Source organism: Musca autumnalis, unplaced genomic scaffold (genome assembly GCF_047663935.1).
Source record: "Musca autumnalis isolate F117 unplaced genomic scaffold, ASM4766393v1 scaffold_2, whole genome shotgun sequence".
NCBI classification, from domain to species: Eukaryota; Metazoa; Arthropoda; class Insecta; order Diptera; family Muscidae; genus Musca; species Musca autumnalis.
The window spans coordinates 123,408,223-123,427,908 of NW_027411755.1; the positions used below are offsets into that span (position 1 = coordinate 123,408,223).

Genomic DNA, 19,686 nt, shown 5'->3' on the forward strand with positions numbered 1-19,686 from the left:
TGGAACACCTCAACGACCTTGTATATGCTGATGACATTGTTTTAATATCTAAGCGGTTATCAGATGTACAAAGCAAAATAACCGATATAGCATCAACTTCAAGTGCATATGGCTTAAAGATTAACGTGGACAAGACCAAATCACTTCACTTAAACTCCTCTCAAAGACAACCGCTCACTCTGTATGGACAAGACATCGAACAGGTGGCGAACTTTACGTACCTAGGCAGTCAAATTACGAAAGATGGAGGTACACGTGATGATATATCAACCCGCATCCGAAAGGCTAAGGTCGCTTTTGCGGGTTTGTATAAAATATGGAGGTCCAATCAACTAAGCACCAAAACAAAGGTACGCATATTTAAAAGTAATGTTCTGTCAGTTCTGCTTTATGGATGCGAAACCTGGCTTGTGTCCAACGAGCTCACGAATAAGCTGCAATCTTTCGTTAATAGATCCCTGCGATTTATTCTGCGCATATGGTGGACAAATAACTGGATATCAAACTTGGATCTTTATCAGAGGAGTGATATTAAGCCGATTGCCACAGTAATCCGTGAAAGGAAATGGAGGTGGATAGGCCACGTTCTTCGTAAACCAGCGGATGATATATGTCGAGAAGATTTTGATTGGAATCCACAAGGAATGCGAAGAAGAGGAAGACCAAGGGGTAGCTGGAGAAGAAGTATTGAAGAAGAAATAACCTTACATCCAGGAAATCTATCTTGGAATAATGTTAAAACTTTAAGTTCAAATAGAAATGATTGGAATAATTTTGTATTGGCACTATGCGCCCACGACTTGGCGTAAAAGCAATAAATAATAATAACTATGAACACACCATTTCTTTATAAAACCTGTCAATTTGGTTTATAAAAGAAGTAAAACACCGCTGATTGTCACGTACAACTTATTTATAACACTGTGCATGTAATGCAATGTAAAAAAATGTTGAAAATAAAATCGAATGATCGAAAAGTAGACTTTTTCGGTTTGAATAAAGATCGAAACGTCGATTTTTGAGTTCTAGGAAAAAATCAAAAGGTCGATTTTTGATCTCTAAGTAAGAATCAAAAGATCGAAAGATCGATTTTTGACTTCTAAGTAAAGATCGGAAAGATCGATTTTTATGTTTTTACCAAAAACCAAAAGATCAAAAAGTCGACTTTTGCTTGGTAATACGTATCCCTACATCTACTTCCCACGTCTTAGAGATATCATCAGGAATATGTGGCTTTTTTTAGCACGTCTCCATTGCTTTTGGTAGTGGACTGTATATTTGTCTCTGTTAACCTGCTTATGCGAGAACTTTCAGTTATCTGATGTGTCAAATTAGTCTTATCGTTTCCAAATATAATTAATAATAATACTGACTAACTAGCCTTTTCGCTAAAGCACAGTTACTTATCTATCAGGAAAGTTCATTAAGTAAATTAAGTAGGTTTATTTAAGTATCTTCTTCTTTATTTCCACTTAACTCCTTGGGGAGCATAGGGCCTTATTTAAGTATAGGTATAGTTTAATAATTTTCGTATCATATTTAGCTTTATTAGTAAATTGGTTTTTATTTATAAAATATGAGGGAGAAAGTTTTTGTTTATGGGGAATTTTGGAATACCTTTTAAGAGTTTCATTGGTCTATTTGAATGTCCATTCGGGTGAAGATGTTTGCCATATTATTACCTTTTTTAGCGGGTAATGTGTGTAAGAAACGAAATTCATGCATTTTTAACAAAAATTCGTAACAGAGAAAAAAGAGAGAAATATTTTCCATTAAGAAGAATAAGCAGAAGTACTTTAACATAGAAAACAACGTAAGAAAGAAATACTAAGGGAAGAAGGAAAACTTGTTCTATCAAAAGACAATAAGTATGGGAGTATAAAGATATTTGTCCAGGCAAACTACAAACTATACGAATGAATCATTCCAAAAAAAGATTGGAACTTAAGGCAAACAAATGGCCAACAAATATTTCTACAAATCAAAATGGTTTTGGGAAGGCATTCTCCATAATGATTCAACAATAAAACTAAAATATGATGGTAAATCATAATCGCATTTGATAACCTATTGTTGTATTTTTTATGGAAAAAATAGAACTTATAAAACTTAGATTTTACGGGAGGACACAAATTTAGGACAACCCATAAAGAATACGATACAAAATCATCAAGTAATAAAAGATAAAAAGAAGATATAAAATAAAACATAATGATTACAACAATACCTTTGGTTGATTGTCATTGCCATCAGTGGCACCATCAGGTGACAATTGTTCATTAGCTGCTCCAATACCAGCTACTCCCGCAACGGCTGCATCCTCGTTGTCGTTGTTACCAGTTTCCGTTTCGTTGTTCTTCCGGTATTTGGTGGATGCATCTCTTTCATTCATGCGCTTGAAAATGGCAGCAAATGAGGGCAATCGTTTGGACTTCTTGTTGCAACTATCCACATTTACTGGAGCATTTTGATCAACTTCCGAAGCTGCGGCTGTGGTTGCAGTTGTTGCCGTTGAGGTGGCTTTAACATCGGCACTTTCTGTGTCGCTTCTGTATTTTTTACATTTTTGTTATTGTTGTCGTCGAAGAAGAAGATGCAATCCAGGATGTTACGAAGAAAATTTGTCGTTTGTTTGTTCGTTCATTGGATCATTTGTGTTGTTGTTTTTTTTTTTGGGGTGTTGCAAAAACATGAAATGTCATGTTGAAGGCATTCATTGGCGATTGTGGTTGTGGCAGTGGTGGTCAATGTGGTCGAAAGAAAGTAATGGTAACAAACAAAGTGAGGAGGGGATTGTGGTTATTAGAAAAATCAAGATGATGATAAAGGTGCTTAATGAGCTATGTTGTTATTGTTAAAGTGTGTTAAGAATATTTAATTTTCATGTTTTATTTTGCAGAAAAATAGAAAAACAATTAGTAATGAACAAAAGAATAAATGACAACAAAATTTGTTTAAAATTACGAAGAGAGGTTAATTTGAAAGCCCTCAAATAATAAATTATGGATAATCAACAATGACTATAAAGAATTATTTGGCAATTGAGATACAGCTGTAATAATAATGATAAAATGTAAAAAAAAAACAGTTTTCAGTATAGCCATGTCCTATTGTATATTAGATGTAGGAATGGAAACATTTTCCTTGGCCCGTAATATTATGTACTTAATATACACAAATCATTCACACATTTTGTATACCTAACAAATAAATACATAAATATGTGGGGTTGTAATTGGAAATTTTGTTGTGATAAGTTGTTTTGGTTTAACCCTACATATATCCTGTAAGTATGTAATTGTTATTGCTTTTGGATCATCATGTAATTTAGAGCAGAGTTCATACATATATATGTAAGTGACACGTGAGCTTTTATCGATACTTTATATATATGTCAAATGCAATATTAAACCTCCCCTCCATTTAAACAAGAAACAAAAAAAAACAAACAATTAGTTGGCTTTATCGGCAGGTACATACTGTAAAAAACAGAGTCGGATGTAGTAAATGATCCTTAATTATACCCTACACCACTATGGGGAAAGGGTGGCTGACTTCATAAATGCAGTATTTACATTGCAAAAAATGACAATATCATAAAAAGATGAAGTAAATATGTGTGGCAACACTGACATTGTCAAAAAAAGAGACGTGTCATTTTGCTGAACGCACATATTGCTTTTGAACGCACATATTGCTTTACTTTTTGTAAAATTCCGTTTTTTGAAAATAAATTTATTATATTGAATAATTACCACAAGTCCGCCATTTCTAATAGTTTCTTATGTATTTTTCCTGTTTTCTTTGCAAATGTCAGTTGGCATAACAGTACTAAAGAAATGTCAATTGGTGTGCAGTCCACTTGGAAACACTGCACAAATTCGGCAATTGCTGCGCAGTGTGATGTGTCGCGTGACATTTATGAAGTCGCGACGATGTCAATAAAAAGACATGCAGCATTTATGAATTCGCGACGATGTCATTTGACGCTTCATACTGCATTTATGAAGTCAGCCGGTATTATAAGTTTGTTTTGGTAAAAATTCATGTAACACCGCGAAGTATTCGTCGGAGACCCCCAATGTGGTATACCAATTTTCATATCTCGACGAGATAAAGCGATTTTGAGATGTGTGTCCGTCCGTCCCTCCGTCTGTCCATTATAAATTGTAATCAAACTCCAGGCCGCAATTATGGACCGATCGTCACGAAAGTTGCATGGAGGTCGGGCTCAGACCAGAATAGATCCCTATTTTTGTTGGAGATGATCGTGAAATATTTAGCGGGTGAAATGGACTTAATTTTTATCCAATTTTGTAGCGGCTATGTAGGTCGCAATAATAGTCCGATCAACGCGAAATTTTAAATATGGAAAGAGTATATGACAAAGAAGTAGCTCGCAATTTGAGATGCCGATCAGATAATGTTTAGAGGGTTAAATGGACCAGAACTTTAGTGTGAAAATTGTGAAAAATTTTAATATACAGCTTATATCTTTGTTCCTGAAAGACACATTCTTCCCTTGTGAGTTATATTTGGAAGACGATCTCTTGACCTTTGCACTGATGTCGATTACGTTGATGTACGTGATCAGATAACAGAGCTACATCCTAATATATCCAGTTTTTTGTTTGTAGTGTAGTAATTTACACTATAGTGGTCGCAATTATAGCTCAATAGTCACGATATTTTGCACGAGGTAAGAGTTTAGGTAGAATAAAATGCCTATAATTTTCCTTGACGATCTGATATTACTTAGCGGGTGACATTGACCATTACTTTTGTATGAAAAATATACAAACTTTATTTTTGGTCCGTATTTTAATTCCTGGAGGGCATATACCGGCAAAGTAGCCTACATATGGAATAATAACTACTTACCTTTCCCCTGATGCAAATTGCAATAATGTGTCTGGTAGATAACGGGCCTACTGCCTATTATATAATTGGTTTTGTGTAGAGAACCTCAATTTCCTCCCATGCTACAAATTGTCTCTATCATGACAGAGAAATTTTCAGTTCAGCTGTCAAATTGGATTTTTTATACAAATATTGCAACGACCCCACCTATTTTATACCTCAGGATTTAGGGTAAAGGGGATACAAACAAAATACGACCAAAGATGTGTCTCATCGAAATATTGGTTTTAGATCCCAAGTATGTTTGGACGAAATTCGTTTCAGACAATTTGGAGTCTATTTAGCCCTGTCCGTTCATCTGTCTCTCTTAATGTCTAGATGGCTGGTGCGCACGATAACTCTCGAACGGATCTACCGATTAGAACCAAATTTTATACATCGTAATATTTTGCCCAAACTTTGTTTAAGTTGGAATGTAGGCTATGTCGGTCCACATCTCCCCCAAAAAAGTTCAAAATTGTTTTCGAAAAATTGTGTGAACGATAACTGGCGAGGTGAGCAATCGATTTGCTCCAAACTTTCCATGTATTCCTTCCAGATATAGATCGGATAAGGCTATATTGGTCTACAATTTAGGGTACCTCTCCCAAGGGGATTTTCTGATTGGTCGAAACTTTACACATCGTATTATTTCATCCAGTCATGTGTCAGGTTGGAATATGGACTAGATCGGTCCGTCCTTCGACCTACCTACCTACCTACCTCCCACACAAAATTTGGGAAAAGTGCAGTTTGAGGACCCGTATCGGATCTATTTGATTTTTTTTTTTTTTTTGAAGAAGGATCTTTTCACGGTCCCTTTTCAAGGTTAAGTCTTACTTCCTGAGATAATAGTCCAGAAGTTCTAAAAACCCCTGCCGGCTTCACAAGTCTGAAAAAATAATTCTCAAACTTTTCCAAAACTCAGAATTTAGCTTACTAAAATTGATTTGGTATAGCCCCATACTGCGATACCTACAGATTCCACGTATTTTGAAGCAAACTCGTGTTACCGTTAGCGCAGCTGAATTATACTATCTCCTTTGCTGTGTAATTGAATATGAATAATTTTGGGATTTATAAATTTGTTTGCATGCAAAATTTGAATTTCTATTCCGAACGGCGTGTCCTAAGTTGTCACTTGTAGAGACGTTTCTCATGGCTGAAACACTCAGGAAATATCGCCAACAATACTAAGGGGTATTTTGCCACCGTTGACAATTTGATGGGAATCGAACCCGGACATTCAGCGTGCAAGGCGGTTGCACATAGCTAATTCCTACAGGTTGTGGTGTAGGGTATCACATGGTCGGCCCCGTCTGACTATAGCCTTTGCTTACTTGTTTAAAATAAATCTATATAATAGCCCAGTCAAAATAGACATGCGTATAAGGGGGAAATAGCAAAAATTCCCACAAAGCTGAATTTTGGTGGACAGCTAGGGCTTACCATCAGAAGCAACGTCCTAAATATCATCATCGATCCCAAAGGGGTCAAAGGTCATTTTTGGAGGAATTATTCAGTTCTTTTGATTTTTCTCAAAAACGGTAAGACTTAGCAAAAGCAGGTTGAAGTAAAAGTTGTAGATTGTCTACAAGAATGGCCATTATGATTTAAAAAAAAAACTTACTATTTTCAACATATCGCGATCTAAAAGTCAAATTAAAAGATAGCCGCGTAAGTACATTATGAGGAGAACCGGTTAAAATAACCGCACTATGTGTTAGGTATTTTCATAAACTTTCAAACAGTATCCACTTTGCAGTAATCGGATAAGTAGAACCGTGTCTAACCCGGTTTTTAAATCTTGGCTTTCGGGTCGAATAACCGGCAAACCGGATCCACCGTCCATGAAAATTATACATTTCCGTAATCAGCGCAACAAATCCTACCTACGGTCAAAACTTCAAAAAATCGGACAGTTTTCGTTGAGGTGGGGTATGTTTGCATAAAATGACTCTAACATGGAATAACTCTACTAATCACGCTCCGATTTTGTTGGATTTTTTTAAAGATGGGTATAATTTAGCTCTTCAAGGAAACATATATTTTTTAGGTGGGAGAGACCAGGTTACTTCTGTTATTTTAGACGGTTCGTCTGAATATGTATGTGATTATTATTATTATTATTATTATTATTATTATTATTATTATTATTATTATTATTATTATTATTATTATTATTATTATTATTATTATTATTGTTATTATTATTATTATTATTATTATTATTATTATTATTATTATTATTATTATTATTATTATTATTATTATTATTATTATTATTATTATTATTATTATTTTTATTATTATTATTATTATTATTATTATTATCATTATTATTCTTATTATTATTCTTATTATTGTTATTATTATTATTATTATTATTATTATTATCATTATTATTATTATTTAATAATATTTTAACAAGTAAAAAAGCGGTAAGTTCGGCCCAACTTTTTATACCCTCCACCATGAAATACTGTGATGGGTCAGTCGGTACCGTTATACGGGGGCTAGAATAAAACGTTGACCTATGTCCATAATTTTTGTTGCAAAAGTTTCTTATCACTGGGATTAATTCGGTCTGTAATGTATCTAAAAAATCTAAATACATGAAATCGGGCGGTAAAATTATATGGGGGCTGTACCAAAAAGTGGTCCTATATTGGCTATTTTTAGTGAAGAAGTGTTTTGGTTATTGGGAAGTTCAAATGTCAAATTTCAGGCAATTCGGTCAGAAAATGTAGCTAAAAGCTTCAAAATACTTTCAATCGGGAGGTATCATTATATGGGGCCTATACCAAACCGTGAACCTATCCTGACAATTTTTGCTTTTTGGTCATTGGGAACCTCAAATATTAAATTTCAGCTAATTCGGTCAAAAAATGGATCTAAAAGCCTCAAAACACCTTAAATCGGGAGTTACCGTTATATGGGGCTTACACCAAAACGTGGACCTATCTTCACCATTTTTGGTGCAGAAGTGCCAAATTGAAGCCAATTTGGGAGAAAAACCTAGCTAAAATCCTAAAACACCTTAAATCGGGTGGTACCGTTATATGGGGGCTATACCAAAACGTGGAGTTATCTTGACAATTTTTAGTGAAGTTTCTAGTCAATTAAGAACCTCAAATGCCAAATTTCAGGTAGGTTGGTAAAAATGTAGATTAAATCCTCAAAATACCTTAAATCGGGTGGTACCGTTATATGGGTGCTATACCAAAACGTGGACCTATATAACCCATCTTCGAACATGCAAAATGCAAAATTGTAGCTTTTTATCTGAATTATTGCTAACGCTAGAGATACTAAGGTGGAAGATATAAAAATATATTAAAACAGGTCAAGGCTTCGAAAAATGTTCAAATTCAGCGTACTTAATATATGTATATAGTATGTATGTGTACTAGCTTTGTAATTGTGAAACATTACCACCCACTTTAAATTTGTATATGAAGGTATCAAGTTATTCGACATATGCTTAAATTTAAATTTTCAAAATTAAATGTTTGAATATATTGATGTTATTAAAATTTTTATGTGTTTGTGTATAGTTGAAAACATTCCATATGGTCATATGGGAAGAATTACAAATTAGTACAATTAGTGCTAATCAAATTATTACAATTTATTCCAAGTAGAAATGGTCTGCTGCGAAAATCAAAAATTATATATTATGTTTTGCACATACATATGTACGTGTGCATAGGTTATTACTGAATTTAACAAATCATAAAATTCATCGGAATTTAAAATTAGATGAAACAGGCTAAATGTGTGAATGGTTTAATTTAACGATATTTACACTGATTTACAATTTAAAGTCATCTTTGTGAATCAATAAGGGTACAAATGGGATCTTCTCTTAAGTCCACAGCGTTTATACTTTAGTTCAATGATCTCTTTTTTATCGATGAATCTGAAGGAATCGACGTACATAGCACGAAACCACTTGCAAGGATTTTTTATATAACTGACATAAGTTCAAATTGCGGAGGTCAAATTAACTACCTTCTATGTTCAGTTCAGGCATGCAACATTGCACCACGGTGGCACAAATAGTTTCATGTAGGTGAATATAGAGGTAAGAAAATGCCACTGACCTCTATTCTATTAATAAAGTAAGCCTTTTGAAATCAACATTTGTAAGCTTGTGTTATTCAAGTGGAATCTAATTTATGTTATTTAAAATAAAACATTAAATTTTTTTTATTTTTTTTTTTTTATTTTAAAAATTTAGGGATTGTTTAAGCTAATTGCATTGAATTGGTCATATCGGGAATTATTTTGATCCCAAATACTTAAATTTTATTGAGGAGGATGATGATAACTAGCATTTAATCAAATGCAATATTTCTGTATACAATTTATGCTATACATACTTCAAAACATGAGGTAGATGATTGTTAAGTTAGTGAAGAAACAAATATCAGACAGCACCACCACTTTAGCCCTGAAGTAAAAATGGCCAATAACCATATACCTTGTATGTTGAATGTCAAATAATTGTTAAATTCACAATAATTTACATGCAATGCTTCGAAGAAGATTCCAGTAAAAACTACCATAATTTGTGCAGAAATGGAGAGCAAATATTCGAAATATGTAATATGTATTGATGCGTAAACCGTAATGTAATGTAGGTAGTGTACAATATACATACATGTATAAATTATTTTTATTGAAAATATCTTAAAGGTTTTCTGCAAACGTTTAATTAAAATTTGTTATTATGGGGGATTTCAGGGCAATCACAACAAAGTTTTTAGCAATTAAATACCACACCCATGTGTGGGATGTACTATAATGAGTGGAGCGAATAAGTGAATGTTCCATATAGCGAAAGTTCGTCCCTACGTTATGGCATTTAGCACATTTTTCTGATCTTCAAACTGTGATATGACTTTCTGCAAGTTGAGTTTATCTACAGTGCTGCTCAAAACATTTGCAACTGGAATGACTACTTCACTTTTTATATATTTCTGAGGTAATTTATGGATTTGAAATGCAAATATTTTTGTAGGTTGATTGTTTATTGACCCCTTTTTAAAGATTTAAAAAAGAATTGGCAATAATTGCACTTATTTTACAAAAATACAAGAAATAAAGCTCGGACTCACTTTTGGTCCTACTCAAAACATTTGCAACTTAGAAAATTCGATTCAAAATCTGAAGATATGATTTGTGTTTTGATAATATATTGTGAGTTTAACCTTTTATTTATTATCTGGACATATCATAAAGGTATTCAGGTAACTAAATAAATTAATATATCCTTTTGAATCCTGTCTCTAAGGATAATTATTAAATACAAAAGTTTTATTAGATATTTAATAGTGTAGAGTGCATTTTAGGGTCCCGGAACTTTTTATATGAATTCAGATCACTTAAGCTGATCGGGTCCTAGAAATTACTTTTTTCCTAAAATTTGCCCATATTGGTACACCGGTATCTATGGTATGTATCAAAGGTTTTGTATAGATTTATCGATGTAAACCCTTTATTTAACGTCTGTTGATGTCCTCTGAGGGATCTGCTTAATAATTCGCATCATTATTTGATTATCCCCTGCAGTAGATCTAGTTGTACATTCACCTCTTCTCATCTTATGGCAATTTTAGTACTTTTTACGCGGTATACAGCTCAATTTTAAATATTGTCATGTTTTTATATTTATTTCTGGACCGCGTTGGATCCACAATTTTCAGAAATAAAAATTTTTCATATCTTTGATACAAATTTCGGGCCATAACTTTTGTTTTTTATTAAAAAATTAGAAATGTCTTGTTTTCGCCATACTTTTCTGTCAAAATTAAACATAGGCGGCATAGAATGTATTTCTCATGAAAGCTTTTTGCCCCCTTCTTCTGATTAAAAACCATCTAATGCTAAACAATACAAAAAACTCAAAAAAAAATTAGGTAATAAATATACGAACCACGGAGTTGCATATGTTTTGAGAAGGCTAAAACACGTGATCCTCCGACATTTTACACATTTCTGTAACATAGTAAGTGTTAAGAACTGAATAATCATTTTAAAATCTTGAAAGTTGGGTCAATAAAAAATCAAATTGTAAAAATAAATATATTTCAAAACATAAAATTTCCTTAAAAATAGTCTAAATGTGAAATAGGCATCTGAGTTGCAAATGTTTTGAGCAGCACTGTATATCTTTACATGATCATAAAGTGCAACCTAGTGTCTAGTTATTATAAGTTGGTTTTGGCCAAAAAGTTTGTAACGCATCGAAATAATGGTCGTAGACCCATACTTACATATATATACCAAAATGAATGCCTCGACGAGCTGAGTCGATCTGGCTATGTGTGTCCGTCCGTCAGTCCGTCTGTCCATCTAAACCTTGTAATCACGCTACAGGTCGCAACTTTGATCGGATCGTCACCAAATGTTGGGTGTTGATGCGAGTCCCACAGAGGAAGAAGCCTATTAAGTTTGGTGATGGTCGTATAATATTCAGGAGTCGGAATAAGCAAAAAGCTTATGTGGAGAAAAGTCAACGTTTTTTCTTATGCGAGTATCTCCACTTTTGGTAGGAGCATTCCAAAAAGAAAACCCGCTAATGGTAGAAGAAAAGATCTCCTTTATATTGATGCAAAGTATGTTGGCGTAAGTGAGCAAACAAGCGAGATATCGCAAAAGTCAGTAATATATCCATTTTTTTTCCAATTTTTGTAATCACGTTACCGGTTGGAATTTTGATCGGATAGTCACTAGATTTTGGGGGTAGATGCGGGCCCTACAGAAGAAGAAGCCTATTGTAGTGATAGTCGGATAATATTTAGGGGTCGGAATGGGGAAAAACTCATGTGGAGACAAATTCAAAGTTTTATTCCTTGTGAATATATCGGCTTCTAGCAGGGGTATTCCAACGGCAAAGCCTGTCAATAGAAGAAGAAAATATTACCTTTAAATTGGTGTAAAGTAGGCTGGAGAAGGTGGCCAAATAATGGAGATACCACAATGCATCCAATTCTTCCATTTTTTGCAATCACGCTACAGGTCGCAATTTTGATCGGATGGTCACGAAATTTTGGTTGCTTATGGGGGTCCCTAGAGAAAGAGGCATATTATGTTTGATGGTATTCGGATTATATTCCCTAAAAGAAATGTTTACCAATGAAAAGCTTATTCACAGGGGTAGTGATGTAGGGTAACACATGGTCGGCCCCGTCCCGACTATAGCCTTTGCTCACTTGTCTAGGTCTACGTTATGGCATTTAGCACATTTTTCTGATCTTCAAACTGTGATATGACATTCTGCAAGTTGAGTTTATCTATATCTTTACATGATCATAAAGTGCATTTTTAGTTAAAGTTGTCTTATTGGGACGATGGTCATTATTTATGAACATTTTTATTTAATTGAATTAAACGAGCTAACATGACCCAAAGGATTTGTATTGAAAAAATGAATTCTAGCGAAGTCCTACACACCCAACCAATATGCTACGATCATTTCGCTGGTGGTTTAACACAAAGGCTGAGTTTGATAACTTATATTTGTACTAACATTATTGCAAATTTGCATATATGAAGTATTTTTGAAGCCTTTTTATATCAAGTCAACCTAGTGTCTAGTCTAGAATTATTTCTCAATACACACATGTCTCGATGTAATTGCCGTAAAGTGAATAAAAAAATATAACACCGAGATAGTGTCACAATCACGATATCAAAAGCCAGATGGGACGCACTCTTAAGGACCAACATTCGGGCATTATTTTTGTCAAGACAGACCTATTACAGAAGACAACATTAGTCGAAAATTTCGTTTTTGTCCATATTTTATATTTTATTTTCGTCAATATTTTACGATCATCGCCATAAACTATAGGTGTTTATTTTTTGTGGAACCCGACCTAGAGCCGATCTGGAGTTAATTACATTTTATAATGGACGGACGGACAAATGCCAAGATAGCTTATCTAGCCAAGATATGAAAAATTGTTTACCAAAATCCATCGTTCGATGGAAAAAAGATTTCATAAAAAATGCTTAAGGACAAAGAATTTACTTCCATGCTACTATATCATGCGGACATATGTTTATGGCGCACAGTGGTTCAGAATCGTTTTTTTCCTGTTCAAAATCCTGTAACTTTCGGATAGGAATATTTTTATATTTTTTTGTTCGACTGATAGCAGAGTCAGCATTACAGTGAAAAAAATCTAGTAGTTGCAGATAAATTCAAGGTCAAAGTTAACATTTTGAGTTTTTTGATATTTTGCATCAAAATATGACTGTTTTTGTGTTTTTTTATGTCGTAATATTTTGTCCAAACTTAGTTTAAGTGCGAAGATGGGCCATATCAGCCGACTCTTCAAGTACCTCACTCACAAAAGCTCAAAATTTTTCTGTAAAATGGAGTGAACGATAGCTCTCTTCCAGACATAGATCGGATTCGGATATGGACTATATCGGTCCACTCCTTCGGGTACATCGCACACAAAATTGGGATAAAGCGAAGTTTTAGAGCTCCTCTCGGATCGTTCTGAAATTTTTTCAGTAGGTTGTCCTTGCTGCTCCTTTTGCGAAGGTAAAATTTTTTTCTTGCGCAAGTCCATACTTCCTGAGATATTGGCCTAAAAGCTCCAAGAAATCCTGACGGCACCAACCAAAATGACAAATCCGCAAGATAATTCTCGCAGAGAGTTTTTGATTGGTGCAGACTTTGCACATCGTATTATTTCATACAGTCATGTAATAGGTTGGAATATGGGCTACATCGGTCCACTCCTTCGGGTAGCTCCCACACAAAATTTGAAAAGGTGAAGCTTAAGAGCTCCTATCGCATCGTTTTGTTTATTTTTTCAGTAGGTTGTTCTAGCGGCCTCATTTAAAACGGTACAATTTTTTTCCCGGAGTAAGCTAATACTTCTTCCAAACTTAGAAGAAGTTTGGTTACTCAAAATGTTTGGTATATGTTAATGATTTGGTATAGCCCCACATTACGGTACCTATAGATTTTAAAGCAAATTCGTGATATCAATATATTTTATATAGTCCCAATTTACATTAGGCGAGTTTACTTGCGGCAATTGTCAGTTTGACGGAGAGAGAGGTGAGGTATATGGTAACTGTATAAGTTAGATACGTTGGCCTTCAACTTCCCAAGCCCAGTCGATCACGGATGCTGATTGACAGCTCGTGTATCACCTCTACAAGTTCCCTCTGCGGAGACCGGAGAGTGTAGATACTAACGGGCGACGGTTGTTGTCGGTTTGCTCATTTTGATACATAGAGCCTCTGCTCTCACTGAAATAAATGTAGTTGTAGTAGTAAAAACCCGAAGATCCTCTGCGATCATGACGATCCTCTGCGATCACTAAGATCCTCTGCGATCCAAATGAACCTCTGCGTTCAGTTTACTTTTATCTTTAAAAGAGAAAGCACCTAGCAAAAGGTAATCTTGTTGATACAAAGAAACAAACAATTCAATAAACCAGCAAACATTTATTATTATAAAAGAACTGATACCTCTGTGTTTTTATTTATCTTTTCTTTTCCCTCATTGCTCTACACAAACAGTAACCCTTTGCCTCTCAACACCCTCTCTCACCCACAAACTGACAATTGCCGCAAGTAAACTCGCCTAATGTAAATTGGGACATACGGCATAATTATTGTGTTTGGTTTTTTTGGTCAGTGGCATATATACCCTCCGTCAGCACAGCTGACTTATATTTTCTTAATTTTTTCTTTTTTTTAAATATGTCATTTTTTAAAATCTATATTTACATTAGGCAAATTTCCTTGCGGCAATTTTCCGTCTTATAGAGAGAGGGGTGAGAAATATGGTAACCCTTTGCATCTCAACACCCTCTCTCACCGACAAACTGACAATTGCCGCAAGGAAAATAATGTAAATATATGGGAAACAGTAAGAAAAAAACACACATTTTTAATCATCTAATTTCAATAAATTTAAAAAAGTGTTAAACGGTATATTGGCTGCAAGAGAACTCTCTCAGGCATCGTTTTGCGAATAAAAACTTTGTGCCATAAAAGTTCTGGTCCACTAAATTTGGTATTCCATTACAATTTAGTACCTAAGGAAATATAAAATACATATACATACATAGAAATAGCTATTGTTTTCTCCAGAAATTCCGTGCCCACAACTTCCTATTATTTGACCTGATTTCCTAATTTCAATATGATATCCATATAGGAAGTAACGGTGACGACAAAATATTGGGGCATTGGCTGCTATTACTTTATGGCTAATTTCTGATGTTTCCCTATACAGAAAAATTCCTTTTGCCACAGGGCATTGTTGTTAACAATAATTTCTAAGTTCCAGAACCTGCAAGAACCTAAAATACGTAGAATTTTTACGACGTTAAGTTCGACCGCTATTTTGAAGTATACATGTACAATTAGTAACTACTAAACTCTAAGTTAAGTATAATTCCTTCGAGGAAATTAATATCTCAACTGATGATAATCACTTTATACTGATAATTTTCTGTGTGGAGGTTTTCTACTCAGTGAGATTCCAAATTACCAAGTTACATCTACTTCAGAAGGAAATTTTGCAAGACTCTTTAAAAGAGCTCATCGTTGTTCTTTCTATTCTTTGACTAAACACAATACCAAATTACAGCAATCTCGAGTAAGTTTTCTATCTTCTGGGAACCCAAAATTCCAATTAACAATTAATTCGTTAGGAAAATATGACTAAAATCTTCAAAAAACACCCAATGAACTCTTATATGGGGCCTTTGGCAAAACTTACACGTATACTGTCTGATTTTTTGCAAGGAATGTTTTATACCTGTTATAATGTTTTGTACCCCTGGCTAAAACTTTCAAAATAACAAAAATCCTTGATTGCCGTTGTATGGGAGCTTATAAAGACCTATACCCGACGAAGACTAAATACCAATTTTTTTTGGAAAGTTTTATACACCCAACGACAACGAAATACCAAATCTCAGCCATTTCGGTGGGATATTGAGGGTAAAACCTTCAAAATGCCGAAAATCGGGAGGTACCGTTCTTTGGGGCTATATGAAGACGTGGACATATAACGACAAATTTCGGATGGAAAGTTTTATAATCCAAACGAAGTCTAAGTAGCAAATTTTAGCCATGTCAGTGGTATAATGAGGCTAAAATCTTTATGCTGATCAAGAATATATGACGAATATCGTAGCATTGCACTGTGGGGCCATAGTCAGAGTTTTGAGGCAACAAGTTACAGAGGCAAGCTAGACATTCAAAATTATGTTTATAATGGACGTATAAATTAATCTGCCAAATTTGGTAAATATCGGTTCATATATAGATAGCTCCCATATATATGTTAGCCCGATTTCATGTAATTAATGGGACTAACACGAAAATTCTGGCCAATTTTGATGAAATTTGGAAAATGTTACGAAATTCGGACTAGAAGTAAGTTTGCCGAGTTATATCTGATTTGGATATATCTTCCATACACATTTTCTTTCAATGTTTGTTATAATCAGTTCAGATCTTAATATAGCTCCCATATTTCATCCGATTTAATGTTAATTTGATTATAGAGTGTTGGGTATCATAGAGTATGTCTAGTCCGACTCTGGTCTTTTTCCTGCGCACAGAAGTTATAAATTTGGTTAACGCGTGCACAAATATTATTGATATGTTTTTTTAGCTGCAGTCATATAGTTTTCGCTAACTCCTCCCTTAAAATTTCCAGAAATTCAGTCTATTACATGTTTAGGCTTTCGATGGTTTTCCAACCAAAAATTAATAATATCAACATTTTTAAGTTTCACGCAATCTGGAAATGGCTTTTGTTTAAAGAGGCAAATTGATGCAAATTTTCTTTTAAAAAATCTGTTAGCCGACGTTGTCCCCTTTCACCAGGTATATATATATTTACGTGAATACGCCCCGATACCAAAAATTCTACTCGAAAGGACACAAGAACGACACCACAGACAGCATTAAAAAGCAACACTTACTAACGGAACAAATTATTGACCACATCTAATGTTATATTAACATTTTTAATAAACATCTTAATTAACATACCATTAGCACTGTTTTCCATTTTGAATATATTTGAATATATCAACAGGTTATCTTTGGAGCCAAATGTTTGTATGGTTTGATTACGACAAGAAATTTAGCAAAAAATAAAAATGCTAGAAAGGATATATGGGCAATATTTCTGAAAATTTAACATCGTTGAAGCCAAGGTTTACCCCTTTATAACTCGCGAATAGTGGTTGAATATTATACAAATTTAAAGCTTTTGCATAAAATGAAATGTTTTTAGACTTGGCTAAAAATATTGGCCTTAAAAGTTAATTTTCGTGGAAGCTGTGGCTACACTTATGTTAAATAATGGGTAAAAATGGGTTGAAGCCGACGTGTCTTTTTTTGTTTTCTCTCGATTTGTGATTAAACCACACTTTTCACGATTTTCCCGTCAAAGTAAAAGTAGAAGGTAATTAAATAAGGATCATCTCACTAGTGTATAACTTTTCAAAATTTGATCTGCGTCTACCATTAAATGATGCTGAAATTTTGAAGCCACATTTTAAGTGTTTTTTGAAATTTTCTTCTAATTTCGTTCCGCAATATTGGCTAATATTGGCTATAATATCCTAACTACTATCCCGATGATTATAAGTTTGGTCTCATTTGATTCCCCGTGGAGTCTTTATTTAAAACTATTATTTTTTTGTATTTTTTGACGGTTAAATGGACCTTTATTTTCAAAAAATTCGGATTACATTTAAAATTTTATTAATTTTTTGTAAATTCCGCGAATGCTGAGTAACATATTACAAATATTATGCCATCTACTTAAAGACGTCACTTCGTGATAACTTTTTAGCAACAATTGTGCTCAATAAAATACTTAGCGTTTTTATAATATTTTTTTTTAAAAGCAGAACTAAAACCGCCATAACATTTGTCCGCAACAACCAAAAATTTGCTCGCGAGCGGATTTGTACTGGGGAATTTTTTCTTAACCTATGTACCAAAAATCGTTAATGTAGCGCGAAAAGAAAAAATTCAATTTTTTGGAAATGGAATATGAAATAATTGGCAACATTTCCCATATACACTTTGATACGACCAAAAATGTGCCTCATCGAAATAAGGGTTTTAGACCCCAAGTATGTTTGGACGATATTCGTTTCAGACAATTTGGAGTCGATTTAGCCATGTCCGTCCGTCTGTCTGTCTGGCTGGTGTGCACGATAACTCCCGAACGGATCAACCGATTCGAACCAAATTTTAGGTATGGTAATATTTTGTCCAATCTTAGTTTCAGTTCGAAGATGGGCCATATCGGTCCACTCCATCCAAATTTTTCCTATAAAATGGTGTGAACGATAACTCTCGAAGGGAGCAATCGATTTGGTCCAAACTTCGCATATCGTATTATTCTTTCCAGATATATATCGGGTTCGAATATGGGTTATATCGGTCCATTCTTCCACACAAAATTCGGATAAAGTGAAGTGTAAGAACTCCTCTCGGATAGTTCTGAAATTTGTTTCAGTAGGTTGTCCTTCCGGCTCCTTTACGATGGTACATTTTTTTTCTTTCGCAAGTACAATTTTTTTCTTACTTCCTGAGATATTGGCCTAAAAGCCCCAAGAAGCCCTGACGGCACCAACCAAAATGGCAAATCCGCATGATAATTCTTGCAGGGAGTTTCTGATTGGTGCAGACTTTCCACATCTTATTATTTCATGCAGTCATGTATCAGGTAGAAATATGGAATACATCGATCCACTCCTTCGGGTACCTCCCTAGGAAAAAGTGAAGTTTAAGACCTGATCTCGCATCATTTTTAATCTTTTTCCAGTAGGTTGTTCCAGCGGCCTCATTTAATCGGTACAATTTTTTTCTGGAGTAAGTCAATACTTCCTGCTATGATGGCCCAAAAGCTGCAAAACCCTGCCGGCACATACTATAATGACTATTGTCATAAATCTAAAACAAATTAAATTTTTCGAGTCCTTTATGAAGAAGTTCGGTTACTAAAAATATTTGGTATAGCCCCACATTACGGTACCTATAGATTTTTAAGCAAACTCTTGAATCAAAATCGGCATAATTATTGTCTTTGGTTTGGTTCTGTTTTTTTTTTTGGTCAGCGGCTGAGGGATATCTCCATCAGTTTACTGATACTCTCTTACTTTTTTTATAAGAGCTTTGAAAACATATTCTATTCCTTAATATGACCAAAACTTTCGTTCGTTTTGTCGATTAAGGTATAGATTCAAATAATTCTGACCACACAAATTCTCCCCTGAATTAATTTCCATTTTTAGTGATCTCAACCAACTGAGCGTCGCACAGTGGTTCAGAATCGTTTTTTCCTGGTCAAAATTCTGTAACTTCGGGTAGAGATATATTCATAATTCTTTTTTTGTTAGACAGATAACAAATCAGCTTTCAGACGAATTATAAGCGATCAAGTTCGGTCTGGTAGTTGCAGAGAAATTCAAGGTAAAAGTTAAACTTTTGAGTTTTTCAACTATTTTTCATCAAAATATGAGTGTTTTTGTGGTTTTTATATCTTCCTATGTATTAAAGATGGTCAAACAAACACCAACAAACAAACAAAATAATTACCAAAAAACTAAAAAAAAAATGCGAAAAAATGTCGAAAATTTTTTTTTCAAAAATTTGTAAAAAAAATTTTACCAAAAAAATTTAAATTTTTTCGAAAATTAAAAAAATTCTCCTTGGGTTTTAATAAAACTTATATAACTCGTATAAAAACTCATGTACTATAAAAAA

General features: G+C 34.0%; 1 protein-coding gene across 1 annotated transcript in view; it reads right to left on the minus strand.

Moving 5' to 3' along the window:
* The window catches only part of Fas3 (fasciclin 3), a 465,878-nt gene that overhangs the window by 18,176 nt on the left and 428,016 nt on the right, over positions 1 to 19,686 (minus strand). Inside the window, exon 6 of the mRNA XM_073969170.1 lies at positions 2,228 to 2,549. Coding sequence (XP_073825271.1) covers positions 2,228 to 2,549 — 322 coding nt within the window. The remainder of the gene's footprint in view (positions 1 to 2,227; positions 2,550 to 19,686) is intronic.